The sequence below is a fragment of the Perissodus microlepis genome, chromosome 22, assembly GCF_051167445.1.
Source record: "Perissodus microlepis isolate ML-2025 ecotype Zambia chromosome 22, ASM5116744v1, whole genome shotgun sequence".
Taxonomy (NCBI): Eukaryota; Metazoa; Chordata; class Actinopteri; order Cichliformes; family Cichlidae; genus Perissodus; species Perissodus microlepis.
In genome coordinates, this window is record NC_140481.1 from 818,149 (window position 1) to 830,201 (window position 12,053).

The following is a 12,053-nucleotide window of genomic DNA, read 5'->3' on the forward strand; positions in this document are numbered from 1 at the left end:
GCGTCACACTTCATGAGGTGCTGGCCAGTCACAGGAGTGTGTTCAGTGAGACACTAAGATTTTCCAAATGCACCACTGAGGAAATCACTCCTGCCTGTGGCTCTCTCTCCATCTAATGTACACCCTTAATATCTGCACATCCTCTACCAGTCAAAATAACAAAGTTTTACAGTTGAGAGTAAAATGACAATAATATATATTTAATGTCTGTAATATTCTGGATTTTTATAATAAAGCTATTTTTTGTATATATTAGAGCTCTTTCTTAAATTTTGCAACTTTGTAATTTATTGTAATATTTAACTTAGTCCAGATTGTTACTGTTGTTGTCTCGGAGCAACAGTAACCACATGATTTCCTTATGGATCATGTGGATTAATAAAGGATTCTGATTCTGATGACATGGGCTTGCTTTATCGTTGTGGTTTTATTTTGAAAAATGTGCCGGAAGTGATAGCGGCCAGTTGAGCGGACTTCACGCTGTTCTCGCTTAGCAGAGAGAATTACAGCTGGATCCAGAAAGTTCTCCAGAGTCCAGTTCTGTGGACGGAGCAGAGGTGGACTGACACAGTGAACCACCGGATGTGGATTTAAAAGCGGAAATGGAGGCAAGAAGAGAAGGTTAGTTTAGTCGCTGCTGCTGGAAACAGGCTCAGTGTTGTGCTAGTGCTGCTAAGCTAACGTTAGCATCGTGCTACAGATGCGGCTGTCGGAGTTCAGCAGCAGTAAACGGAACATTTCAGGAAGTCACGGCAGAACGTGTCGGTGATTTAAAGACAGCAGGTCAAAGTGTGTGATTATCTTCAGTCTGGGGTGTAGTCTCGTTGTCAGCCCGAAGGCCGGAGCCTCACAATTATACTTAAAATGCTGACATTTATTTATATATACACTCGTGTTCCAACTGTGGCATCCGCATATTAGTCAGTTTCCACGAACAGCAGCACAGACCTGCTAGTATATGATAAAGTGATCTACTACAAGCTTCGATCGCACCTGCTCAAGCACTTTCTAACATTAAAGCCTCTATGTGTGCCACAAGCGTCGGTGATAACCAGAGACCACAAGCGAGCCTATCAGCATTCTGAAGTTTGTCCTGTGCTTTTGTGCTGTCAAAAAACTGTTATGATGGTGTATATGTTGATTAATATTAAGTTAAGTTGAATATATGTTAATACGACTGGAGATTTTCTGCAGATTTTTCTCTGTAAAACAAACGGCGGTGGATAGAGCAGCTACAAAATTAACATCGGTTTGTTAATCAGGTGCTCTGGGTCCTGCCAGCTTTTTCCAGTAAAGGATGTAATTAGGGCTGGGCCATATTATACCGTTTACGGTAATACCGGTACAATGTTAGGCAACGATAAGAAAATGAAATATCGAGATAGAATATGGGTAAAACGGGCATGCGCAGTTCCATTGTTTTCATACGCACATGGCCGATTGTTGAGTGAAACGGATGAACCAGAATTGGTTTGTAAAAATGCTGAAACTTCAGTGATGTGGAACTGGTTTGGTGTTTGTCCCTCAGATACACAACAAAGCACATTTTTTTGTAGAACATGCAAGCGGGCAGTAATCCCAAAGTCAAACGAACACTGCAGCATCACTGAGAGCTAAAAACTGTCTAAATTCTTTCATCTTTAATAAAATGATCAGCGTTGCTGCTTTACCAGGTGTAACAATTAAGTTTAACATCCAGGCATCCATGAAAACAGAATTTATTACATTTAACAGAGTTAGCAGGAAGCTAGCGGAAGTTAGCTTACTAGTTTCGCTAGTTACCTAAGCATGATATAGCATGTTCTGACTGAGAGATTTCTGAAAAAATTCAAACGTACAGCTCTGCTATCACTTCCAACATAAATGAAGACAGGAAACTAAACAGCAGTGACGTTTGTAGGGTTACTGAAGTTGGGCTAGCTGGTATATAATGATGTGCTACGTGATTGCTAGCGACACAGCTATGTTAGCATAACAAACACAGTGAAGCTGCAGGATGAACGCTAACACTTTTCCACTTGATAAAAGTTAACGTGAAGGTTCCTGATGGTTAGAGACAAATGCAATCACTGTCGGGATGATAAATATTTTATACAGGGATATGAGATTTTGGTCATATTGCACAGCCCTCGTATGGTGTGAAGAATCGGTGTTTACAGTGCTGACCTTTCTTGAGTGGAGATCATTGCTGCCTCAGTTGGGCTTCTGCTTTTTAAATACTGGTTTAATTATGATTGATGATTAAGATGTTGGGAGTTTCCAGGCCATGGATCCAAATGTTAAATCTCTGAGCCATTTAGTTATCACGTTTGCGTTTTTCAGTTTAATTCAATTTTATTTATATGGTGTCAAATCACAACAACAGTTGCCTCAAGGTGCTTTATACGGTAAGTTAAAGATCCAACTAGGGCTGGGGCATATCATACCGTACCATATCGTAATGTTGGGCAACGATAAGAAAATGAAATATAAAATAGAATATGGGTAAAACGCGCATGTGCAGAGCCTTTGTTTTCATACGCGGAAAAAGCATGGCGGCAACAGAGAATGAGAAGGGCGAAAGCGGATCGTTGAGTGAATCGGATGAACCAGAACTGGTTTGTAAAAATGCTGCAACTTCAGTGGTGTGGAACTGGTTTGGCTTTCGTCCGTCAGACACACAACAAAGCACTATTTATGGTAGCGCATGCTAGCGGGCCGTCGTTATTACCGTGTTTTTGGAAAATACGGCACTTAAAATCAATCCTTTGATTTTTCTGAAAGTCGACAGAGCCCCTTATAATCCCGTGTGCCTTATGTATGAACTCTGGTTGTGTTTATGACCTCGAAACGATTTTATGTACACGGTGCTCGAAAATCTGTCAGATGTTTCAGTACGACTTTGCTAAGCTACGAACCCGCACCGCTCGATGGATTGTCGGAGCATTACGGCTATCGTAGGCGGAGCCTCGCGGAGTGATACGTACTGTGCTTCAACATAATGTTACCGTGTTGTGTGTGTATAACCTCTTTTTAAGTTTTGTGGATATTATACATGGTTATGCTGAGGATATGTTGGCCAGTTTCCACTGGAAACGCCTTTTGGTTAAACTGTCAGCGAGGAATTTGCATTTGTATTGTTACATTTTTATATAACTTTAATGCACATAAAAAACAGCTGCTTGTTTAAGTGAAAATACATTGATGGGTTTTTTGCACTAATAAAGTTGTGGTAAAGTATTTTGTCTAGTGTCAATTATATCGTCAGTTATATCGTTATCGCAAATTTTCAAATGTATATCGTGATAAATATGTTTGGTCTTATCGCCCTGCTCTAGACCCAACAATAACACAGAGAGCTCCATCATGCTGTCCAGATGGGTACATTTTGAGTTTGGCTATTCCAGACTGAGGCAGGTCCAAACGCCTGGTCAAAGTTTCTGTAGGGCTCTGTATATCTTATTTTGCTTTAGTAATGTCTGTTTTTGTATTGCAGCTTTTAGGATTGTGATTATTCAGTGTTTACTTAAGTTCAGCTGATATTAGAGAGTTTTGGTCACAGAAATCCTAAGGAGGAGGGAAAAGGTTATACTGGATCTTCTCCAGCAGGAAAATAGAAGAAAAGAAGATTTAATGCAATAACATGTATTTTATTTTTATATTTTTGGATTACACAGGAGTAGATTCAATTCACTGTTATTTACACAGTGCCAAATCATAAGAACAGTTCCCTCAAGGTTCTTTATATTGTAATGTAGACCCTACAATAATACATACAGAGAAAAACCCAACAATCATATGAGCCCCTATGAGCAAGCACTTTGGCGACAGTGGGAAGGAAAAACTCCCTTTTAACAGGAAGAAACCTCCGGTAGAACCAGGCTCAGGGAGGGGCGGGGCCATCTGCTGTGATTGGTTGGGGTGAGAGAAGGAAGATGTCTTTCTGAAAGCGCTGTAACTAAGTCTAAGGATATATTTCCTCCACTGTTGTGATCTTCAATGCCTCGTGCCAACACAGTGTAGAGCAGCTAGAACTCCCACAAAGGTCGATTATCTTGCTAATAGTTTTACTTCTTCACTGCGTACAACTCTAGATACTGTAGCTCCTGTGAAAAAGAAAGCCTCAGATTAGAAGTACTTGACCCTGGTATAATTCTCAAATGCGCATCTGGAGAAGAAATGGCGTCATACTAATTTAGAAGATCATCATTTAGCCTGGAGAGCCAGTTTGCTGCTTCATAAAAAAGCCCTCTTTAAACCTAGAACATCTCACCGATTGAAGGAAATAAGAACAAGCCTAGATTTCTCTGCAGCACTGTAGCCAGGCTGACAAACAGTCAGAGCTCTGCTGAGCCAAGCATTCCTTTAAAAGGAAAACTAAGATCAGCTTGGAGCTCTGAGGAGGCAGGAATGATGTCCATCAATCAGGACTTGGTCCTGAAGCTGATATCCAGCTGAAGTTAAGAAGAGGGTTCACCACTGTAAATCCTGGCTCTATTTTCCAATAAAGGTCTTGGAATCTTATGAAATGCTTCTGATCATTCTTCACTTCATCATAGAAACATAAAATAAGTAATCTCAATAAAACCTGTATGTGTGCTCAGTGTATGAAACACATTTGTGCCACTCTACGTCTGAGTGGAAGTGTTTCTTAGGCGTCTGCTTTACTTCCCTCCTGTGTCCACTGCTGTGTCTGCAAACTGTGTTAAAGCAGATGGTGAATACAGTGCAACCAAGCAGATTAATAACAAGTCCAAGCTGTCACAAATCATCTGCATGTAGTATTTGTGGTTTCAGTGACACTGAGTAATGTCAGTGTTAATGTCTGTGTTTCAGGTTTACCTCCAGATGTCCAGAAGGTAATAGTTGGTGATGAAGAGGAGCAGGAGGGAGTTTTCATCAAAGAGGAACAGGAGGAGGTCGACATCATCAAGTTCACATTCAGTCCTGTTGCTGTAAAAAGTGAAGAGGATGAAGAGAAACCTCAGTCCTCTAAGCTTCATCACACCCTGACTGAGAAGCGCAGAGACTCTGTGGGAGGAGAGGATGCTGGCAGACCAGCACCAGATCCAGGTTTAGATCCTGAGGACAAGGACATGGAGACGGAGGTCCATGAAGGAGATCTGGAGGAGAGCAGTGAACCTTCAAGCTCGGAAGAAAGCAAAGTGCTCGCAGGGGATATGAAATGTGTCTCGGGCGAAGAAGCGCTCATCTGTACCGAATGTGGGAAATCGTTTAAGCGCATGGCACACCTGTTAAGGCATAAACGGAGCCACACGGGAGAGAAACCGTTCGGTTGTCCGAAGTGCGACAAAAGATTCGTTCAGAGCGGAAGTCTTAAAAAACACCTTTGGACTCACACGGGCCAGAAACCGTTCAGCTGCTCCGAGTGCGGCCGATGCTTCATGGAGAAGGCGGCGCTGACGAACCACATGACGCTTCACACGGGAGAGAAACCGTTCAGCTGCTCCGAGTGCAGCAAACCCTTCAGCTGCCGCTCGGCCCTGAACGCTCACATGAAAATTCACAGTGGGGAGAAGAACTTCAGCTGCAGTACCTGTCTCAAGACGTTCACCTGGAATTATCAGCTGAACAGACACAAGTGTATCAGTCCGAAACCAGCCCGAAACCGAGTGCTAATGCCTCGGCCTCACAATGACAAAGTAGTTGTGTTTGTACACTTCACCTAGTGATTTCAGCGGCTGAGTTATGAAGTTTACTTCAAACATAATCATGATTTCATGTTTCTTTGATGAATTAGATGCTCAGAGTGTTTTCATTGGTCAACGACTAACTTGAGACAGGAAGAAACTTTTTTCTTTTTTTTTTTTTTACTTGAGTGTCTTTTCAGTGTGTGTTCTTTAAAAATGCTCAGATTCACGTTTAGTTCTGGATTTCTTTTTGGGGGGTTTGTTGGAGGCAAATTTATGAAGTTCAGAAGTAATGAAAACATCCTGATGTCATTAGCATCATCGCTCACTCTCATCAGCTATGGAGGACCACAAGAGCCACGTGTATCGAAACATTACTAAAGTAATTTATTATTTTATCATTTAAAATAAAAACACTATTTTTAAATCAATATTTCAAAATGAGTTATCAATCCATTAATAAATACTTCAAATCGAAAATTTATTTCACCTGTTATTTATATATATATATATCTCTATCTACAGCCTTTAAACTAGCAATTAAAATGCTGACAGTAAACACATCAGTCCAGATGTTACCACATTACATCACAGAACTGAGACGGGGTGATTAAAGTAATAGCTGTCAGTTCTCTCATTCCTTATATCACTGTGCGCTGCTAAGACTGTAGATTTGATTTGAGTTCATTTATTGTAACATGAGCGCCCAGATTCATTCTCAGCTGGACATAAATGATGATCAAGTTTTATTTTTGACATGATGGCTGTTTATTAATGCAATTTGAAATTTAATACTCAAAAGATGGATGTTTGATGAATTCATCAAGTCCCAGCCTCTAACACAGTGTGCTGAATCTTAGCTTTGAATGTCAGGTATATGCCAATAAATACAATTCAAGCATTCACTGTGGTAAAGATGCCAGGACTCTGCAGTCTATTCACACCTCCAATACTTGCAAAGTAGATATTTCATTTAAGGGAGGAAACACTACGAATATGCAAAAGCATTTGCTCACAAAACACACGATGACCTTAAATGAATGTCGTGTTTTTAATTCGCTCCGGACTCGTGAATCTCAACCCAGCAGCAGCGGTAACGTTTGCACGTCCTCTCCCGTTAATGCGGCAGGTAAATAATCTACTAACAGTGCATATTATGTTAGCGCGATCTGCCTTATTACAAAACCCGCCATTACTGTGCATTTAGGTGACCGTGATGAGAGAGACAGAGTCTGGCTCAGATGCTGGCAGTTCTTGCTGCAGTCTACCGGTAGCGTCTCCTTTCAGGCCAGGATAGACGAATGTCACCGAGCAGTGACTCAGTTTGTGGTCAAAGGCTTGCACCCATTTGCCACAGCAGATGATTTTCGGTAAGTGAATGTGTTTAATTGTAGGCAGGGACATTACTGGATATTCTTGTGTAATTGCTACAGAATAATTTATGTTATACTTTGTTATTGCTGCAGAAGAATATTTATTTTATTATTTTACATTTACAATTTTTTTTCCTGGGGACCCTGTGACGCCCCATTGAAGAGCCGTAGGCTGGATCTCTTATGATCTCACTGTTGGGTTTGTAAGGCCATGTTACTCCTAAATTTCTATCTTGTTCGAAGAGAAGATATAAAACAAAGTTCTAAGCTAATCGACCTTAGTGTTCTCCTTTTTTAAAAAGAATCGATAAAGAATCGAATCGTTAAACAGAATCGAAAATGGAATCGGAATCGTGAAAATCTTATCAATACCCATCCCTAGTGGACACTCTTTCAATGATGAGGATGTAACATCCTGGACAGGGAGGAACGCTGGTTTGAGGGCGGAGTCAAGGAGGCCATTTACATGAAAAAGGGAAAGACCATCTCTGAATGGAGGAGGGGCCTAAGGGTACATCTGTCACCATCTTACAATGCTGTGATTGCAGCCATTCCCCAACTCTCTGTGAATGGGACTCATGGACATTGATCAGTGGTCATGACCTCCCAGCCCATTGTTAGTCAGTGGCGCTAGTTTATATAAGATGTTTTTATAAGGTTGGAAACCTGCAGTCAGCTGAGACTGAAGAAGTCACCTGATGATGATGATGAAACGTTTCTCCCACTGAAAATGTCCAGATGAACAGAATCAAATTTAGGATTTCCTTACCTGGATGACTGAGCATGCATCAGGACATTCAGTAGGCAACAGTCTTTCACACTAAACACAAAGTCAAGAACAAAAACCACTGAAGTCAAGTCACAGAAACATAATTTTGGAACTTTCTGTGAAGATTTCAACCACTTTTCCTCTGTTTGTTTTCAAATGAAGCTGAATCAGTGGCCGTCAGTAAGCTTCTCCATATCAATGCCTCTGAAACAGAGACATCAAAAGAATAAAGATGGAGGACATGAATCAATCCAGTGTGGGTCGTTTCATGGATAATCTGAGTTCCTCCCCTCTGAACCTTCAGGATCAGCTGCTCTTACCCCTCAGCTGTTAAAGGCCGATGGGGTAAAGGAGGGGCGGGTACATAACAGACACCACAGTTTGTAAATGTTCATTAAAGGTTTAACTTTCATTCTATGAACATTATCAGTTAGTTGCAGGAAGTACACGGAGTTGGGCAGAATTGAATGATTTTCAATTATTGTTGAAGTGCAGGAGACATTTTCATTCTTAAAAAACTTTTACACCAAGAATCTCATTTAGAGAGTGAGGCGGTCGATTCGAAAAATGCTGCTTTCTTTTCAGGCTTGCTCATTAGTTTCACACTAAATGTAATGATTTTATCGCTGCAAAACATGCTAGATGTTGTCTGGATGCATGCTCAACCATCCAGGTAAGGAAATCCCAAAAAGCTGATTCTGTTCATCTGGATTAGCGTTTTCTGACCGACTTGAATGATGATGAAACGTTTCTCTCACTGCAAACGCTGCAGCCAGATGAACAGAATCAGCCTTTTGGCTTGTACGTGTTACAGTTAGCTGGTAAATATAGTGAGATTTGAAGACAGTCTTTGCATTTTCTCTTAGGCAGTGTTACCAGCAGCAGCATGGCACAGTTATTGTTTCATGGTACCTGAGTGGGCTGATAGTCCACACAGGAGAGGGCACAAAGGGAAAAAGAATCAGAGGTTTTAGAATAACTTTAATAAATCTTTGTCCACTATCAAACGTGGGTAAAAGACTTCCAGTTTAAATCATCTCCTCCAACAGCCATGCCTGTCACTACATGTAGAAAGGAGCCATGAAACAAGAGCTGGTAACTGATCTGGAAGCACACCAGCAACAGACTCTGGTACCTTAACATGTTTATGTTCAGAGTACGCTTGGGGAGTGTGATTGTGTGTACAGTGTCTCTTTATGTTTGTCTCCACGTTGGGTGAGTGTTGAGTAAGTGCATATGAGAGCATGAGGGTGGGAATGGATGTTTGTATCTGTGTGTGCCTGTATGTCTGTGTCTATATGTCAGGTTGGGTATCAGACGCCACCTCTCTGGGGACATCTCAGGCCCTCTAAGGTATGGAGGCCTATCTCCCCCACCACTCCCCCTGCCAGTGGCAGACTCCCTCAGACATCGGTGCGTTGGTGGTTCTTTGTGTCCGGGGGTGGGCGTCCAGGTACACACCGGCTCACTCCTTGGTGGCTGCTTATCGGGGCCTGGAGCCTGGGGCTCGCTCGGGCCCCTTTGGGGGGTGGGGTGCCCTCGGCCTCTCGGCCTGGGGCTCGGTCACTCAGGCACAGCTGGCTGCCGGCGGAGCTCACGGGCACGTCACTGCAACCCCCCCTGGCTTCTGCTCCGCGGCTGCTGAGTGACCCCTCATCTGGGACTCTCCTCAGCTCTTTCTGGGACAGTGGCGCAGCTGCCCCTCTGTTGGTCTTCCTTGGTCTCTTGTGTTCTGGGGGCCTCTGGATGTCTGGAGTCTTGATCTCCTCCATACCTGCTTCATGCCCTGGAGGACGGGGCTGTGGCTCCCCCACACCCTCTAGCAGATCATTACATGAAGGAACCTTTTAAAAACAAGCGCGTCCATGCTCACAGGTGTACACACGGGTGATCACACACACAAACTACACCCTTTTTGGCTCCTACCTCAAAGCACACTGTGCGCTGTCGATCTTACGTGCTGCACAATAATGTTTAATATTTACTGTCATATTCCCATAGATCATCGTGATGTTGTTGTTTATTATATTGCTCTCGTTTTCTTCTTCTTGTTTTCTTTTTTCTTTCTCAACAGGTGAAATTAAAAAAGTATCTACTGTTAGCTAGTTTATTGTGATGGTGCTGTTTTTATTATGTTGCTCTTTGTTGTTTGTTTTCTCTTCTGTTTTTTTATCTCCACACAGGTGATCCAGGTGTTTTTTTTTCTTCTTTCTTCTTCCCCCCTTTCTCACCGTCTCTTCTCCCCTCTATTTTTCTTTCTCTCCCTCTCTTTCTTTCATTCTTTCTCCCTGTCCTATCCCCCAGTCATGTCTGTCCCGTCTTTAAAAAACGAAAATAAAATAAATACATAATTATAATAAAGGTCAATCAAATGGACCAATATGGCAAGGCCATGATGATCCACTTGGCATCTTTCTTGGCCTTCAGACAACAATTCTGATGGCTAAAGATCCAAACGGGACAGGCAACCCCCCCAAAAAAAAAAAAAAAACCATGTTTATGAATACAGGTGGTTAATTTGATTTTTGTAGGGAAGAAAAAGTTTGCAGATGTTTGCGCTGACCTCTCAGGGCGCTAAGTGTAAGGTGAAGAGTCACAGTCTCAAGCTTCTGTGCATGTTGGGGCATCCAATCAGAGCCACTCAGAAGGTCAACCCACAGCGAGGTCAAATGCACCACAGCAGATACTGTCTGTGGGATGATATACTGCCTCTGGTTCTGAGCGCATAGTCAAGACTGCACAACATGTCCAGCTTTCCTTCAGTTACTCACAACCAGCACTCATCCACTAAACCTGACTTTAGTGCTGCATTCCTTTTACCTCGGAGCTGCTCCGCACTTCCGCATCGACTGTGTTCCAGTAGTAGTCGGAAAAACAGGAACTGATTTGCTCCGGCGTAGACCCGGGACACTCTGGAGAGATTACGTCTGTCGGCTGTCCTGGGGAAGGTTCGATGTTTCTCCAGATAAGTTTGAGGAGGCGGTGAGAGGGGGGTCGGGTCGCCCCTGCTGTCGGCTCCATAACCCGACTTCAGATAAGCGGAAGAAAATGCACGGATGATTTATTTTAGATTTCAACTTTACTAAAGTGGTTGCAATGAATGTTTGAGTCATTGCATCATGGATAATGCACGGCACAGTGAGCCACACATTCCAGTTTGTTTTTCTCATGTTTGTTTTTGTCATATTTTAGTATTACATGAACATCGTTTGTAGTAACATGTTTTCATGTTTAATGTCGGTTTAGTTTCAGTGTTTTCTGTCTTCGTCGTCTGTTTGCAGTATAACGCGTCACGTTGAGGTGCTGCACAGTATGATTCATTATTGACCAATGTGATTAAAATGGTTTAAAATGCCTTTGTTATTCGTTTTGACATTTTCCATTTAACGCTTCTCAAATGTAACTTATGTAATCCTCACATGAGACAAAGCCAAAGGCACTCCAACACCCCAACAAAGCAACAACAGGAGAAACCTGTAAAAAACAAGCTGGAGGTTCAGTCCTTCTGCTTAAGTCATAAATACACAGTGAGCGAGCACCAAGAAACAGAACAACAGGATGAGAGGGACAAGAAGAGTCAAGAACAGAAAGACCACGATTGAACTAAATTCTGCAGCAATACCAGATGATCCTTTAAGTAATATAAGACGAGGCTTGTTTGTGTTCGTGCTGTTAGACCAGAATGGAAATGGTAAGGATCACAGGTTGGTAGAAATGTTTCTGATAACATTGTAAAATATGACCTGGTGTGACCCACAGAGCAGAAAAGAGCAGTCAGAAGAAAGAACACAAATTTAACCCTGTATCAGAGCCAGGCTGCTGAAAAACACAAAAAGCAAGAAAAAGACGGCAACAGCCAAAGTGCAGAAGCTGCCGTCCATAAACGTGGGCGACCTCACGGTGCCTCTGTTCTTTATATACAGTCTTTTCTATCACATGTAGCAGGAAGGAGGAGCAGACGCTGGCAGCATCAACCTGGTGTTTGAACGAGAAGGTCCAACAAGCACAGTAACAAACTGTTCACACCAAAGTAAACGTTCACTTACAGAAACTACAGAGCTCGTGCTCACTCCTGTGTTACTGCTCAAATTTTAAAGACTCAGTCTCACTAAAAGCTGCACTTGCAAACCAAACAGCTGAGACGTTCTTCGCTTGTCAGCCTTCAGGTGCTCACTAATCTGTTCCTCAGATCGTCTCTGACTAAAGGTAAATCTTTCACCATAGTTAATGCAGCTGAGTATCAGCTGCCACATATATTTATATGTGACAGTTACTTGTTAA

The 12,053-nt window shown here is 42.3% G+C and overlaps 1 protein-coding gene across 1 annotated transcript; it reads left to right on the top strand.

Moving 5' to 3' along the window:
- Window positions 1–450: 450 nt before the first annotated feature.
- On the top strand, window positions 451–11,127 carry LOC146362355 (uncharacterized). Its single transcript, XM_084920242.1, has 2 exons — window positions 451–621; window positions 4,816–11,127. The coding sequence occupies exons 1-2, from the start codon at window positions 603–605 to the stop codon at window positions 5,667–5,669; spliced, it is 873 nt and encodes a 290-aa protein (XP_084776368.1). The 5' UTR covers window positions 451–602; the 3' UTR covers window positions 5,670–11,127.
- The last annotated feature ends 926 nt before the right edge of the window (window positions 11,128–12,053 follow it).